The sequence below is a fragment of the Lottia gigantea genome, assembly GCF_000327385.1.
Source record: "Lottia gigantea unplaced genomic scaffold LOTGIsca_47, whole genome shotgun sequence".
Classification (NCBI taxonomy): domain Eukaryota; kingdom Metazoa; phylum Mollusca; class Gastropoda; family Lottiidae; genus Lottia; species Lottia gigantea.
Genome location: NW_008709640.1, coordinates 77,038 through 95,146, shown reverse-complemented (window position 1 = coordinate 95,146; position 18,109 = coordinate 77,038). Strand labels below are relative to the sequence as shown.

At 29.9% G+C, this 18,109-nt stretch overlaps 1 protein-coding gene across 1 annotated transcript in view; it reads left to right on the top strand.

Moving 5' to 3' along the window:
• Window positions 1-3,061: 3,061 nt before the first annotated feature.
• LOTGIDRAFT_218488 (hypothetical protein) overlaps window positions 3,062-18,109 on the top strand; it is a gene marked incomplete at its 5' end in the record, with an annotated part of 41,313 nt that continues 26,265 nt past the window's right edge. The window contains 22 exons of the mRNA XM_009061245.1: window positions 3,062-3,197; window positions 9,136-9,233; window positions 9,488-9,617; window positions 9,929-10,078; window positions 10,627-10,769; window positions 11,066-11,193; window positions 11,467-11,530; window positions 11,652-11,756; window positions 11,991-12,080; window positions 12,251-12,316; window positions 12,499-12,600; window positions 12,775-12,851; window positions 13,128-13,309; window positions 15,338-15,456; window positions 15,602-15,762; window positions 16,020-16,167; window positions 16,359-16,463; window positions 16,655-16,822; window positions 16,972-17,187; window positions 17,318-17,431; window positions 17,601-17,732; window positions 17,882-18,010. Coding sequence (XP_009059493.1) covers window positions 3,062-3,197; window positions 9,136-9,233; window positions 9,488-9,617; window positions 9,929-10,078; window positions 10,627-10,769; window positions 11,066-11,193; window positions 11,467-11,530; window positions 11,652-11,756; window positions 11,991-12,080; window positions 12,251-12,316; window positions 12,499-12,600; window positions 12,775-12,851; window positions 13,128-13,309; window positions 15,338-15,456; window positions 15,602-15,762; window positions 16,020-16,167; window positions 16,359-16,463; window positions 16,655-16,822; window positions 16,972-17,187; window positions 17,318-17,431; window positions 17,601-17,732; window positions 17,882-18,010 — 2,763 coding nt within the window. The remainder of the gene's footprint in view (window positions 3,198-9,135; window positions 9,234-9,487; window positions 9,618-9,928; window positions 10,079-10,626; window positions 10,770-11,065; window positions 11,194-11,466; window positions 11,531-11,651; window positions 11,757-11,990; window positions 12,081-12,250; window positions 12,317-12,498; window positions 12,601-12,774; window positions 12,852-13,127; window positions 13,310-15,337; window positions 15,457-15,601; window positions 15,763-16,019; window positions 16,168-16,358; window positions 16,464-16,654; window positions 16,823-16,971; window positions 17,188-17,317; window positions 17,432-17,600; window positions 17,733-17,881; window positions 18,011-18,109) is intronic.

The window sequence follows — 18,109 nt, the reverse complement described above, 5'->3', positions numbered from 1 at the left end:
GATTCAACCTTACTCAAGACATCTTGATTCATTTAATCTGGTTCTAGAAATTGAAATAATCTGCTCTATAGAGCTGTTCTTCATTGATCATAGTTGATGGACTTGAGGTTTCTATTGGATTTAATTTATAAAATTTGGAAATTCATGTTTCATGATTTAGTGCTGTCCTTTGGTTTGAAATTTTAAAGACAGGTAACTGTTAGACTGTTTAAAAGTTAAAATGCAAGACATGATATGGCATAATGATATTCAATATGTATTAGAGAAATACAGTTACTGATATGCAGAAGGTCTTATCTGTCCCAGGAATTGCTGGTAATATATTTAAGATTCTTCAGATTTGACACCCTTGTCATCAGTCATCAGATCAATTGATTTTTTTAAAAAAAAAAACATGGCTCATAACATGAAGTTGGAAGATGTCAAATATTGCTTATAACAATATAAGAAATATGCTTTTAGTTTTTGTATTGCAGTTGGTTTTAAGTTTCAGAGGTTTTCTTTAGATATTCTATTTGCGTAGTAACAGTTGATTTGAGACATTAAGAATTGATCGAATACCAGATGAAGAATTCTATTGGTATCTTCTGGATATGGGCTTAGCCATGAAATGAGAGTCACTGCCCTTTGATTCCTTAACGTACACAAATGTGATTATGGTAGCGTGATCCAACATGATTATATTGTTTATATTCTGCTTGTATAATTGCTTTGTGATAAATGCCATGTCTTGGTATGATATTCATGAATGATTCAAGAGATTGTAATGAACAATTATTCCCCTGCTTTAAGCTGATCAGCTATTTAATACACGGCTAATTGAAGCCATATTTTAAGAGAAAAATGGGAAATATTTATCCTACTAGACAAGTTTTTCCTTAACTAGGAATTATTCTTGCTTTATGTCTGATTTTTGATTGGAGGATTATTGAAATGTAGTTTTCTTCTATCAAGACAAATATGTCAAAATATCAATAAATATTGAGGTTGAGGAAAATTAGTTATTCTGATCAGTGTTAGATAATAGAAAATTATAATGTCTAGCTTGAGATGTTCTTCAAAGACTTCTTATTTTCTAGAATAAAAAGTGCTGAATGTGCAATATTGTGTGGGATTGATGTGTTGTCTGCTAATACTGTAGTTTTTAGATTCTCAATGAAAATCCAATATCAGGGAAACATTTTGTCATTCATTTGTCATACGTCAAGCACAGATTAATGACATATTGATGCTTAAAGAACTTTTGCTTTCATTCTTTTGTGGGATGCTGATATATTTTATGCTAATAATGTAATTTTTAAATTCTTGGTGAAAGTCCAATTTCAGGACAATAATATAATATTTTGTCAAACAGTTGTCAAGACATTAAGAATATTGACAAATTGATGCTTAAAAAATATTCCTAATATGCATTATTTGGCATTTGTCTTAAATGAAACTTGTAGTGATTTAACAATCAAAGAGACTTGTACAAATCTGGTTGAATAAATTTTCCATTAACCTCCCAGTTGGGATTATATGTTATTATTGGAATGTTATATAAGCCTTGTTGCTGACAGCTGCCTTATTTATTCTAGCATATTTACAACAAAACCATGTTGTCTTTTTGTTAGTAAATCAACAGACTGTATTCAATATTTTAGTGGACATACATTGTTATGGTGTCATGAAGTGCAACTTTCACTGTCACTTTAAAGTGTGTTCAAATTATATCATGACTCAGGTGTGGAAATTTTTCTTTTGAAATCACAGCATTTTCATTAAATGACTAGATATACTAAAGTAGGGTGAACAAATTTACCATCAACATATATATAGATACAACAAGAAACCCACAAGATCTAATTATTACTGGCAAGACCATGAGGTGCATGTAGTGTCATCTGCAATTTTTCAGTCATCGGTGGTGTGTTCAAATCAATATCATCTAACAGTTGATCAGATTCTTCTAGCTGATGCCAGATGTGAACAATCTGTTAATCTAAATGCTCTCCGAGTATGTCAGTCTCATGGTTTACCTGAGGCTCTCTTTAGACTAGTTTAGACAGATTAGCCATTTCATGAGTTGATTTGAGTCTTGAATATACGTAAATAGTTTTCAGAAGTACTAGAAATGTACAAAAATTCAAACATTACCATTCAAAGTTCAATTATTCTGGACACTCATGGATTTGAAGGCTAAAATTTTGATGGTGCTTTGTGAACACTATTATAGTTAAAAATTTCTTGTTACTGAGACTAAAGTAAAATTGGTCAAATCAAATGAATGGCGAATCTGTCCCTTTAAGAAGGTAAAGAGACTCATTAATATTTTAAACTAATATTCAAATTCATATAAAAAGAATCTGTTAAAATTTATTTAACAATGAAAGATTGAGAACAGAAGCCTATTAAATACTATAATTTATTCTATAAAGAAACATTAGAAATAACATGTTTCCTGTCACAATAGTTTATAATCAGTATTCTAACAATGTCTTTATGTTATCACTATACCAATATTGAACTAGTCCATAGATTCCTGTATAAAGTAGCCATTAAAAGCTTTCTACTGTTACTGATAACAATCTGTCTTTAGGGACAGTCCACAGAAATGACCTGATCTCAAGTACTCTAGTGCTAAATCAATGAGTAGAACTTGATTAACCTGGATTACAATATGAGGATAATGTGGTACTGTACTCGGAATAATATTGTAATAACGGTATAATACTATCAACTATTATTACGGTACTGATTTCTTTATAATGAAATAATATTATAATATTCACTTCCACATCAATTTATCTGGTACCATATGGAAGTTAGGCCTATTTATAATCGACCTATTAACATGATTATTGTGAACTTGTTTTTGTTCCGTACAGATTTAATTGGAATTGATTCTGTCTACAATTGTTATTAAATTATAATCTGTTTATATTTATCTGTTGATTTGTTTTAATGGTCTTCTTTTTTAACTCATTCCAGATCCAAACAATATCACTAACTTTCTAAGAAGAAAGAAAACAAGGAAGAGATTTTTTCAAGTCCAGGCGTCATCGCCTAAATAGAATGCAAGATGGCGACGCTATCGCTGAAGATCAGCGTTGTTCAAAGCAATGCAGTAAAAACTATGCAATTCGAACCCTCAACTATTGTTTATGATGCTTGTCGTATGATTAGAGAGAGGATTGCTGAAGCACAACAAGGAAATCGTGAGTAAAGCTTTTAATATTTGATATAACTTAGCCATTTAGGCAGACGTCTGTTTTCAGGGAACATTTTGTCTTGCCTTCAATTACATATTGATAATATGCCATGTTTTCTTAGTGAAAAAACACAAAAGGTTACAAAATATTCTGTTCAATGAACATATGGCTGGTTTTAATTTACTATAAGTATTGTCATAAAACATTATTTCTCTATGTCATTGATAGAATTATATCTTTTTTGAAAATTAAATGTCTTAACAGATCTATTAGTTCTGCCACAAAATAATAAAAGTAACATTTTAAATACTCAATATACTCAAACACTCAGGTAATATTATGATAATGTAATAATAGTTGATGACTGTATTCTCAAGTATACAAGATATATTTGTGTGATAAAAACAATAGTATTTTGTCTCTTACTTTGTTCACACATGTGTGTAATTATTAGATAGATATGATTCATACAGTCCTCAGAGTTTTTTCTTCAGTATTACATATATTACACTATTCTCTTTGTCTCTATAATACTCTAATAATACCTATATCTCATTATGTACTCTTCTCAAATATCTATCTTATTATGTTGTATCTATTCTAATATCTATCTCATTATGTTATATGTACTCTAATATCTCATTATTTTGTATCTACTCTAATATCTACATCATCATGTTATATGTACTCCAATGTCTATCTTATTATTTCATATACTCTCATTATGCTCATTATGTTATATGTACTCTAATACCTATCTCATTATGTTACACATACTCTAATATCTATCTCATTATGTTATATGTACTCTAATACCTATCTCATTATGTTACAAGTACTCTAATATCTATCTCATTATGTTATATGTACTCTGATATCTATCTCATTATGTTGTATGTACTTTTATACCTATCTCATTATGTTACAAGTACTCTAATATCTATCTCATTATGTTGTATCTATTCTAATATCTATCTCATTATGTTACACATACTCTAATATCTTTCTCATTATGTTGTATGTATTCTTATACCTATCTCATTATGTTACACATACTCTAATATCTATCTCATTATGTTATATGTACTCTAATACCTATCTCATTATGTTACAAGTACTCTAATATCTATCTCATTATGTTATATGTACTCTAATACCTATCTCATTATGTTACAAGTACTCTGATATCTATCTCATTATGTTGTATGTACTTTTATACCTATCTCATTATGTTACAAGTACTCTAATATCTATCTCATTATGTTGTATCTATTCTAATATCTATCTCATTATGTTACACATACTCTAATATCTATCTCATTATGTTCTATGTACTCTAATACCTATCTCATTATGTTACACATACTCTAATATCTATCTCATTATGTTGTATGTACTCTTATACCTATCTCATTATGTTACAAGTACTGTAATATCTACATCATCATCTTATATGTACTCCAATGTCTATCTCATTATTTTATATACTCTCATTATGTTATATGTACTCTAATACCTATCTCATTATGTTACACATACTCTAATATCTACATCATCATGTTATATGTATTCCAATGTCTATCTCATTATTTTTTATACTCTCATTATGCTCATTATGTTATATGTACTCTAATACCTATCTCATTATGTTACACATACTCTTAATATCTATCTCATTATGTTATATGTACTCTAATACCTATCTCATTATGTTACAAGTACTCTAATATCTATCTCATTATGTTATATGTACTCTGATACCTATCTCAATATGTTACAAGTACTCTAATATCTATCTCATTATGTTGTACGTACTCTTATACCTATCTCATTATGTTACAAGTACTCTAATATCTATCTCATTATGTTGTATGTACTCTTATACCTATCTCATTATGTTACAAGTACTCTAATGTCTACATCATCATGTTATATGTACTCCAATGTCTATATCATTATTTTATATACTCTCATTATGCTCATTATGTAATATGTACTCTAATACCTATCTCATTATGTTACACATACTCTAATATCTACATCATCATGTTATATGTACTCCAATGTCTATCTCATTATTTTATATACTCTCATTATGCTCATTATGTTATATGTACTCTAATACCTATCTCATTATGTTACAAGTACTCTAATATCTATCTCATTATGTTATATGTACTCTAATACCTATCTCATTATGTTACAAGTACTCTAATATCAATCTCATTATGTTGTATGTACTCTTATACCTTTCTCAATATGTTATATGTACTGATATTTATCTCATAGTACTCTTAATATTTATCTCATTACCCTATATGTACTCTTAAACCCTTTTCATTATGTTATAATGTACTCTAAGACCTGTCTCATTATACAAACTAATTGTAAAGACTTAATAATATATGTACATCATTTGTTGGCATCTGGGAAAAAAACTTTCCAAATAGGTCCAATGTTTACAGAATTCATAATGACTCTTTCTCCTAACCCAGGACATTGTAAAATCAACAGGCATTCATCTAATTGCAAAAAGATTTTTTCTGGTCATATTTCTCAAAATTATGGTGGCCATAGTGCCAAACTTATGTTGGTGAGTGATGAAAAACTAATTGTGATATATATGATTGGAGATATTCTTTTGTAAACTTTTGTCACATCCATAGGTGTCAACAATGAGTCAAATAAGTCAAGTATAAGCTATCCGGATGTCAAATTCGTATTTTAAAATATAAGTTATTTCATGGAAAGATTATACGAATTTATTGCTTTAAAGGAACACATTAACATAAAATTTAAATTTTTAAACTTGGTCAATGAGAAAATAAATTATCATCAGTGGATTACTTGGTGTCCAGAATCTCTGTACAAGATGATAAAGTCATTAAATTAAGTTATTATGGTTAAGTTTTTCAATATTTTCCTTTAGTTTTATGGACTTCACAGATTATAGAGGAATTCTGTTTAATGGCTGCAAGCATGAATTGATGAATATAGATTCATTTTAGACTCAGATTAAAAATGTAGATTTTATGTTTTATGAGGTAATATCGCTTTAAAAAAGGTATATATCTAGAGTTGATGAATACCAGGTGATAACTCATTACTTTAATAAACATGATACTTAAAAACATAGATAATATCATAAATATCTTCATTACTCTACTGTATACCTCAACTTTAATTTATTTTTAACCAACAAGAATTTCAAGTTCATTTGTGTGTTCTTTCGAACATAATTCAGTTCTTTGAACTTAATTTTGTACATTAACATCAGTCAAATGTATTTGAAAAAATGTGCTTATATAATAGAACACATTTGAATCCATACAGAGAAATTTTTGTTTTTATTCTGCCAAATATCTTAAGCTTAAGAATTGAAATATTTTGCAAATTCATGATTTTATTAAGTTGATTTTTATGTAATATCACAACTAAAAAAAAAAATAAATGAATAAAAAATATCACAACTATTCATCTAACAAGGAAAAAATAGATAAGAGAATTAAGCCTAATTCTAAACATTTGACAAGGACAAATTAACATATTTTGCATATAACATCCTCATAAGGACTCTTTTTAATACCAAATAAGATTTGAGTAAACTCACTGAAAAAAAAAATCTGAATCTGTTTTTCAGTATAAAAACTATTACTAGGAAAATCAGTAAATCAACCTCATGACATTTTTTCTATGACTAGAATATTAAGACTCATATCAAGGTCTTGTGGTTAAAAGTGTTTATGTTAAAGGGAGTTATAAATAGAATCTATAATCTGTTAACTAATGAATGTATGTGGGAAGAGGTGAAATATATAAAAACACATATCTCACCTTCAAACATAGCCTACAGTTAATCATTATTTTTTCACTAATTAAACATATTTCGGTCAACATGTACATATTACGTATTGAAACTAATCGAAAAAAAAGGTGTAACTTATGTCTGGATTTGACATAAGGAAAATTGATGTCTAGAAAAGTTTGAGATTTTGTTACCTTCTACAATCTTATATTGAACAGAGCATTTGATTGGTTTATTGTTAAGTGACCTGAAACATGAGATGCATAGCAATATCATCAGATCATAATTGAATCAGTAAAAAAAGAAACATTTTAATTAGATTCATTTTATTTATGAATTCTCATTATGTACAAAGACAAAAAATTTGATATCTTGAATAATCTATAAACTATAGTTAAGAATAAAGTGGACTTTTGATATTTAGAATGACTAGTTGTAATGATATCATATTAATATGATTATTCTAACCTATATAGACAGCTGAACATAATTATAATAATTCTAATCAATTAACTTTCATTAACAAATTATTATAACCAGGACACTCCCATATTTCAAATTATTGACCTTTTATTTGGAATTTAGTGTCAACTTCCTTTAAAAAATCCTGTTTCATGTTGGGATGAATATAATGCTTAAACTACAATGAAATTCAATTTGAACCCTTAAGATAAAAATCCATGATACTAAAATGGCCAAGACTTGGAACTCATCTTGCTGAACAAAGACAAAATTTTCCTGATGCTAATTTTGAACTTCCTGATTTATACTTCCTTCTATGGACAACTATCAACAGGACAAAATTCCAAATTACCAAAATTAGCATCACAGGAAACCCAAGTGTAATAAGAAACAAAATGACATTAATTTGATTTGTACTTCCTTCCATAGACAACTATGACAAGGAAATGCATGAATTACTGTACTTCTTTATTTTTGCTTCATATTCTGTTATTGATAGTTGTAACTGTATCAATCAAAGACCTAACATGGATGTTCACAGCCACAGAGAACTGTAAATTGTGTAATAACAGTTTTCTATGTGTCAGAATGTTAATTTCATTTCAAGTTTACAGATGTACAATTTAAATATACATATATTGATATCTTCAATATATCACTCATCAATAAGGAATTTGAGGGTTTGACTGTGTATAATGATTTTATTTGATGTATCATGATATAACACTATTAGTTGTAATTCAAGTCTTGTTATCCTTCCTTCTTACTCTCTTTCCTTCCTTCCGTTATACATTGAGAGACATTAATCAAATAAAAATTGTAAATTTTCTCTCACTTCCTCATTTCTTCCAAAATTTCATGAAAAAATCCTAAATTTAAAACACTTAAAACTTATCTTGTGATGTCCGTTTTTATTTTCTTAGCATTTTGCTTAAATATTCAATTATATTGAATTATTTAGCATCAAATGTGAACAAATTTAGATGAAAAAATTGAAAACTATGAAAGGCTTGTAGAAGTAGGACTTTGTAAAAACCTTTAAGATGCCATAATGTTTGTGAGGCTCTATATAGCACAGTCGGTTAGAGTGTTGGTTCTTTACATGACATAATTTGCTTGGTAACATTGAGCAAATGATGGCTATGGGACTAATCTCGATCGGAGTGTGAAATAAGTTATCTTCACTCATAATTCCAGTCAACCCACCTGTAAATGGGTAGGGATATTCCAAGAAATATCAATATTAAGAGGTTTGGCTAAGGACCAGTGGGTAGATAGGATCCTTAACTGTGAATCTAAGTTGTTATCCTTGTAAAATATAGTTGTTTCTTTCTTTCTTTCTTGGTTCAGTTTAAAGATTCCAGGTAATATATATGTTATATCAAGGAATCTAATCAAGAATCTTCATATATTTTTAGTTACAAGAAATGGTATTGGATTCCTATATCTTATTTTAGTTAAATATAAAGATAGGAATATATATGATCTGTTATCATGCTATCAGATTATAGAACTATAAAACATGATAGCAGCTTCAAACTGTGATAGGTGCTTCAACTTGAGATTTCATATCAATTCTTAATTACCAACTGTAAAGTGTAGTATTTCTTGATATCTTAGATTCATTGGAAGCAAAAAACATTTGCGGTACTAAGTTTGTTTCTTTTACTATTTCAGCCTCAGAATTTGGTTTGTTTTTGGCTGATGAAGATCCTAAGAAAGGAGTATGGCTGGAACAAGGAAGAAGCTTAGAGTATTATCTCCTCAGAAATGGAGTAAGTTTCTTTCCTTTCATTAAGCATTCAGAACTGACTTTTGTCTCAAAACCAGTCTGATTTGAATGATATACTGACACGCTATAATAGAGACAGTGAGTGCTTCTATTTCAGCTGATTCTTTTTAGCTCACTTTCTGTGTATTTCTTGCAAGGTAATATGTCAACCTTGAATCTTATTACACATCTTTTTATTAAGTATAGATTTATTCATGTGTCATGTTGCTTATAATGAAAATTTCATCTTAATTAAAGGATTTGTTGGAATACAGAAAGAAACATCGTATATTAAAAGTAAGAACATTGGATGGAGCTTTAAAAACATTACAAGTAGATGACAGCCATACTGTTGGTGGTTTAATGGTTACTATTTGTACCAGAATGGGTAAGTTTAATACAACTGTGAACTACAAACCAATAATGAAGATTAATTGAATATGATAAATTGCTGGTCAAGTTTATCCTTTGATCATGTGCAAAATTTGAAGTAAACATCATCGAAAATACAAAATTTCATTCATTCATTCATTCATTCATTCATTCATTCATTCATTCATTCATTCATTCATTCATTCATTCATTCATTCATTCATTCATTCATTCATGCATGCATCCATCCATCCATCCATCCATCCATCCATTCATCCATTCATCCATTCATTCATTCATTCATTCATTCATTCATTCTTTTTACAGGTATAACAAACCATGAGGAGTATTCATTAGTAAGAGAATTAGCTGAAGATGAAAAAGAGAAAACTTTAACATTGAAACGTGACAAATCTATTGCTAAAGATCAGAAGAAACTTGAAGAAATGAAAAAGAAACTACACACTGATGACGATAGTAAGTGTTTTATTATTATTTTTTTTAATCATGCTATCATTACTTTATCTTTGAAGGAATATTCTTTGACGTCTGTATTTGAAAAATTCTGTTATAACACACCAATCAATAAGTTCATAGCCGTTCATAGACAGTTTTTATGTTGTTTTGTCAGAAAATTAAATCTTTGTTATAAAAAATGTTGGCTGCTCATTAAGATATCAAATTTATTCATTTTTTCTGGAAATAACTTTTCAATTTTTCCAATTATGGCATCATATTATTTTGCAACATCTTAACATGTCTGAGAGTTAAATTACCTAGTTTATATGCAAATTAGATGGATCATCCAGTAGGTTTTGTCGTTCCTGTTACTCTGCGAAAAACCTAAAAAGAACTAGATTTTGTTTGGGTTAGTGACGTTTTTTGTCAAGTTTCTGAGGACTTACAAAGTTCCCTTATTAAAACGATGCAAATGAAAGTTCAATATAAGTGTTTCTGAAAGACTAAAAATGTCTTTTAAATGGCATTATTTGACCAATTCTTAATTTATGTACCTATATTTTCAGTGAACTGGTTGGATCATTCTAAAACTTTACGAGAACAAGGAATAGACCAGAATGAAGTTTTATTGTTGAGACGAAAGTTTTTCTTCTCTGATCAAAATGTAGATGCTCGAGATCCTATTCAGTTGAATTTACTCTATGTACAAGTAAGTATTGGAAGTTGTACATTGATAAGTGTTTAACATAAAAATTTAGGTTTTGGAGGATCATGTTAACCTGTTAGTCATTGGACAGACCATTTTTTCCTATTTCTGTATCTATTTTAAGCAGTGATGACCACCATGATGAGGAAGGATGTATCAAGGTCACTAAACTTTCAAACTTTCTTGATAAAATGTTTTGACACTTTAAAAATGTCAATAACAAAGGATGTTGAAGCAGTTACATTACTAAATTTTTTAGGAAAGTATATGATTTGAAATGTTAATTTAATATTTTTCAGTCTCGAGATGCTATTTTGAATGGCACTCATCCTGTAAGTCTTGAAGAAGCTATAATGTTTGGTGGTATTCAGTGTCAAGTACAGTTTGGTGACCATGTTGATTCGAAACATAAATCAGGATTTTTAGAGTAAGTTTTACTGATTATTCATTTAGTAATTGGAATCGGTCAATGTTTGTTTCAAAGGTTTCTGAGGCTTCGATAGATATCAGAGAGTCTTATAGTTTACATCTTCATCTTCAGATGTCAGTGGTTCCTGTAATTAGTGAACAATTTGCGAAAGACTTTTTTAGATCTTTTAAGTATAGGTGACAAATGATGGGTATAATATGTATCAAGAATAACATATTTACTTCTATTTCAAGAAAATTATTGCTTTAAATTTATCTTCACTTGTTTCAGTTTGAAAGAATTTCTTCCTAAAGAATATTTAAAAGTGAAAGGAGCTGAAAAGAAGATATTTCAGGTAATTTGAATAATTCTATGCTTAAGCCTTCTATTTGGTTATTCTAAGGGTGTGTATTAGAATGCTTGCAGACAATATATTTACAATTATACATTAATTAGAAATGGATTCATTATTTCAGGAACACAAGAAACATGTTGGATTAACAGAAATTGAAGCTAAAGTAAAATATACACACCAATGTCGTTCATTAAAAACATATGGTATAACATTCTTTTTGGTCAAGGTAAGTTTTACAGCCAACTCTTGTTCTAGGTGGGCCAATGAAGATTGGCATCAACATGCAATGAGCAAAATTTTGTTCATTTCCAAATTTCTAGAGTTCTTCAGTCTGATCAACTTTGGGTTTCCGCCCATCCAAATGAATAAAAAACTTGATTTATCAGAAATGCCAACAGTCTGGAACAAGTAGTCCTGATTTGTTTTTAGGTAAATGAATGATAACTTTGATTATTTGTAGGAAAAACTAAAAGGAAAGAATAAATTAGTACCTAGATTATTAGGTATTACTAAAGAAAGTGTTGTTCGTGTTGATGAAAAAACCAAAGAGGTAGGTTCCCTATTGTTGATATTGCTATTAAGTCCCTGTGATATTGAACCTTAAAGTGTTTTCCATCCTTATGAAATGCATGAACTGTAAAATGAATGTATTCTGCTTTATCCGTGAATCTTCATAACAAATTATAAATCCTTAACATGTTTATGAATTTAAAATTACAGATCATGAAAACCTGGCCATTAACTACAGTCAGAAGATGGGCTGCTTCACCAAACAGTTTTACATTAGTAAGTAACATTATTGATTGTTATACCTTCAGCAATTAAGCTGAAATGCTCAATATACTTATGTTATTATATGATAGCTAACGTATATATTACTCAAATCTCACAGTTGGAGGTGTAGGTAAAATTTGCTTTGTTTCTCCAACTATTTACTTCATTTGTCATTTGTATTTTTTATCTACTAGGATTTTGGCGATTATTCTGATACATATTATTCTGTACAAACAACAGAGGGTGAACAAATTTCTCAACTTATTGCTGGTTATATTGATATTATATTGGGCAAGGTGAGAATTTATATATTTATTATAAGCTTGATCCTAAATCTGTGGAGAGAACGACATCTCTTCTGAACTACTTTGAAGTAAGATTTGTGATGCTGTAGTGAATAAATCTTGTATTTCTTGGTTTCTATCAACTGTTAGTGACTAAGAGTTTGAATGTGGATATTTTAATTGCAGAAAAAGGCCAAAGATCATCTTGGTATTGATGGTGATGATAATTCTATGATGTTAGAAGATAATGTAGCACCAGCTAAGTAAGTTTTAGTTACCTTGTTCAGAAACAATATCAAGACCAAGCAGTCAAAACAGGCATTTTTGAATCTTTTGAGTTGATTGAAACTCAAACTAGAACAGTAGGAGCTAAAATCAGACATTATTGTTTACAGAATATCAACGTCTGAATATCTGTTTTACCAGCTGATAAAGCTTAAACGTTTTGCTTTTCTTGGATTGTTTAAAAACTTGACATTAAGTTATGATTCTAATAAGTGATACACTTGATAATATAATATGATTATTTTTGTCCACAGGGCTACCATTATCCAACATAATACATCTAAAGTGAGCCACGCTAGTAGTGGTAATGTGGCTATACCAGCTGTTATAAGAGATGGTGGACAAGGGGAATCACAGTATGGTGTTGGTTCCATGCAATCAACACAATATACACAGGTGTCAAATCAAGCTATTAGTGGACATTCTGCTGCTCACAGTGTTAGTGTTTTAACTGCTTGTCTTTTTATTAACCTTATACTGTTCATCTCAAACATTTTATATAGTAATTTCTTTTTACATATGATTTCATACATCTAGTCACTGCTATTGAGTGCAAATTCCAAAATTTCTTAAAATATACAAACATATCCTTTGATTAAGATGTTTCGACATATTTTTTAGTAGAAATGTTTGAGATACAGTATTTCTCGAAATCTTGTAGTTTATGAACGTATTTGCATATATATGAACAAGAATTAATGAGTATTGACCGATGAAAAATGGCTTAATTGGTCGAACTTGGGTTAATTTCTGCATAGATACCAGCAAAAACAAAGCATACGTGACAGAAAGTACCTTTGATCAATGGGAATATTACTGTCATTGATAATTGAGCTAGATAGGGTTAAAATGAAAGCCTGGTTTATGGACAGTATTGAGTCAGATAGGGTTAATATGAGAACCTGGTATACAGTCAAGGTAACCTCTGTATCTCTATAATATATAGTAGTTTTAACATTGGTTTTAGCTGGTCTTATTATATAGCACTCAAAACATCTTCCAAAAAGGTTAAAATATGGAACATTTGATTTTTGATCAAGTTTGATTTTACATCCAAATTAAACTTTGATCGTGGAAATATTTATTTATTTGAAAATTAAAAAACTAAATAACATTTTTTTCCCTGTAATTTGATTGGTCAATCATGAAAATTTATTTTGAATTTTGTTTTATCAACCAATCAGATTACTGTATTTATTCAAATCTGATCTCACATTCTGTAGCCTTGGAAGATGTTCATTGATGATTAGTTAATCCAGCATTTAGAATGAGGTTGTGTGTCTCTCTCAATAATCTCTCTAAACAGATAATATTATACATTATACATAGATCTGACACCCGTTGTTACTTTACATCAGTATTTATCACACAAGTTAACTCATATTATATATCAAGCCTTTAGACAAGGTTAAAGGCAAGTTATCACTTGATTTCAGCTGCCTGTAATATTTTCGGAACAGAATTTGAATGTTTATTGCAATTTTATTAACATGTTCAAATCTAAGCATCTAGTTTTTAGCGAATTGCCGGAGATCTAGATGTTGGATTTTAATTTTACAAAGTGATACAGATAGTTTCAATTTAATTCTACCAGCTTGTAAAGCTGTATATTTTTATAGTTGTCTATAATATGATTAATACTGGTGTAATAACTGTGTGTTATATCAAGTCAGAATACTGCTATAAATAAACAGAATGCTGTTGGAGTCTGTGTGTTAAAAGGCATGGAATTTGTCAACTTGAACAAGATTTAATGTTTGGGGTTTAAACTTTTTCCCTTCTCCTGAGTTTACGTTTTTCATATTTTCATAGAAGTGGTTTTAATTTCAGTAGTTCTTTCTAGAGCACAATTTTAGTTAGATTAGATTTAGTTCAACTAAATTGATTTATTTTGATACAATTTATCCTTCAATTTCATGTCTACAAATTACAAAAATTGCTCAATTTATAGACCCTTGGAATTGAAACAACATTAACTAAAGTTATCTATTCTGTAGATATTTCTATATTGCATATAATTTATCATATAGACTAATGCAAGTCCGATAGGAGATATGATATTGAATTATATATCAGGAAAACGGCTCTCTGTAAATGGTTTGGTCTTCTCTTTTCATAATTTATCATTTAGTTTATATAAAGGAATTGAACTACTGAGAGATGAAGAATCCATGGGATGTAATTAATTTGAGTTTTGTAAAAGAAATAGCATGTTAATAATTTGGTTAACAATTATGGCAGCATGAAGTGTTGTTCAGTTACTAAATCATTTCTTTTATTTTATTACAAAAATCACAATTTTACTTTTCATTTTTTTTTTTAAATTGTAAATCCACTATTTTGTATAGCACATTTTAGTTTTATTTTGATTAAAAAAACAGAAATTTGTGGAAATAATTGAATTAGAATTAGTTATTAATACCTTTATCTATATTTTAACAGGAAAAATCTAGAGAAGAAGTAGGATTGAGTAAAGCCCAGAAAGCATTATTGATTACTATTGAAGAAGGTTTATCATCAGTTAATGCTGCCCAGTCACAACTTGAACATCAGGCAGATTTACCTACCCTTGGTTCTGATCCTGTAAGTACTATTTCTTCTCTTCAAGGAGGTACTGTACAGAAATCTATTTGTGTTGCTTACAAAATATACATGTAAAGAAGCACTGGATATATAGATATAAATCAGTAAATTACATGTAACCTAATTTAATCTTTGAATACTTCAGGCATCCAAGAAATGGAGAGAAGATGCATTAGATGTATCAAGACAGAAGGTTGGAAGTCAGTTGTCTGCTATGAATGCTGCTACAGCACAGTTAGTTACATTGACGTCTGGTAATCAAGATGAAATAGATTATACTGCTGTTGGTTCAGCTGTCAATCAAATGTATGTTCTTTTCTTTTGTTATTCCAAATTATGCCCATGTCTTCATTTTCTATGCTGCTGAAGTTTGAATGAGTTCAAAATACACAAAAAATCAACAGGCTTTCCGAGGTTATTACCCGTGACAATGCAGAAAACCTTTCAATTGAAGCCCTAAAGGCAATTATTACTGAAATTTCCTACTTTACTATAGATTGAATAATTTACGGATAAGCAAAAGTATAAATGACTTATTTTGGACTTGATTATATTTATTTCAGTTCATCCAATCTAAATGAGTTTAGTGGTGATGTGCGTATGTTAGCCGCTCTACAAGAAGATAATGGTAATAAATTGATGAATGCAGCAAGACGTTTGGCCGGTGCTTTCAGTGATTTACTACAAGCAGCACAACCTGGCTCTAAAGAGGTAACAATTGATTATAAATCCTGTGCTCTTTGAGAAATGTTTTGTGTTGATTAGAGGAACACCAGGAACCTTTTAATTTTGATTGAAAATTCAGATAACCTTGAATCACTATAAGAAAAATATGCTTACGGGTTGTGACCATTTTCAATGTGAAATACTATTTACTTTAATGATTGTTGTTTTATTTACAGCCAAGATTGAACCTATTAGCTGCTGCTGGTAAGATTGGTGAAGCCAGTCAAGATGTCATGGATAATGTTGGTGAAACAACAGAAGATATGGACAAAGCTTACCAGGTAGGCTTATACAACTTTAGATATGTGCTGTCATAGACTTTGATTCTCCCAAATGTACAGGCATACAGTGGAGAAATACTTTATTGAGAAATAGGTGATTTGATAAGTTAAAAAGATTTCTTCTTTTAGTTTTAGGGCACCAAAAACAAGATAGTTTACATTTTTTAAGTGAGATTTGATATATATTTCAGGATACTTTGTTAGCTCTTGCTAAAGCTGTTGCTAATGCTACTGCGGCATTAGTCCTTAAAGCTAAAACTGTAGCTAATAAAACAGAAGATCCAGGTTTACAGAATAAAGTTATTAGTTCTGCTACACAATGTGCTCTAGCTACTTCACAGCTTGTAGCTTGTACAAAGGTAAGTGTTATTCTTACTTGCGGAGGTAGAATTTTTAAAAATTTGTGTTTTATTGTGCTTTGTTTCTTCCTGTTGTCTTCTCATAATTGCGATTTAAAGTCAACTCAGACTTGAGGGATAATTATTTTGTTTGACTTTTTGCATTTTAGGTTGTAGCACCAACTATAGGTCATCCAGCCTGCCAGGAACAGCTTATTGAAGCTGCCAAACTAGTAGCTAAATCTGTAGAAGGTATTGTAGAAGCTGCTCAAGGAGCTTGCAGAGATGATTATGTTTTACAAGATCTCGGCGGTGCTGCTACACAAGTTACCAAAGCTCTCAATGACTTGTTGCAACACATCAAGAAAGCTGCTGGACCTACAAAGGTAAAGATATGATTCTTTTCCTGAAAGCAATTTATGGAATCTGAACATCAGTCCAACCTTCCAAAACCAATTTGAATTAAGATATGAACAGTACCAGATATACATAAGCTTACCCAATGTATTTTTTCAGGCTACAGAAGTACACGAAGAAGCTGTTGATCAGATTATTACAACCACTGATAAATTATTTAGTAGTGTTGGTGATGCTCATGAGATGGTCAAAAACGCTAGACTTTTGGCTCAGGTAAGATGATTTGAGTTGATATAAGTTTTCGTTGTTGCTTTGTACTGAGTATTGAGATCTTTGAAGAACTTTCAAGAAACTTTAAATGAAAAAAAATTGTCAAAAAGGGATGAAGAATACAGGTGTAAAAGAATTGGTTTTCTTATGATCTTTTGCTTTGTTATTGCAGGCTACTTCACAATTAGTAACTGCTATTAGAGGTCAAGCTGAATCTCATCCTGATTCTGATGTACAGAAGAGACTATTAGCTGCTGCTAAACAATTAGCTGATGCCACTGCTAACCTCGTGGAAGCTGCTAAGGTGGGTTGTGTTTCATCAGAGTTCAATCATGGACATATCTTTTATCTGCTTTAATGTCAATAGCAGTCTTCAAGTTCGATTTTGATTTCTATGATATACTTTAGTATATGTAACCCATTGTAACTCATTAACTTAATTTCCACATACAGGGATGTGCTTCCAGTCCTAATGACTCCAACCAACAGATGATGTTAAGATCTGCAGCTGAAGAATTAAGATCTGCTACCAATACAGCTGCTAGTAATGCTTTGAAGAAGAAACTAGTGAAACGTTTAGAGGTATGTGTCATCTGTTATGATATAGGACTATTAGAAAGGATAATAAGGGAACTGATTGAAAAGAACAGTACATTATTGACAATTGTTGATTTATTTCTT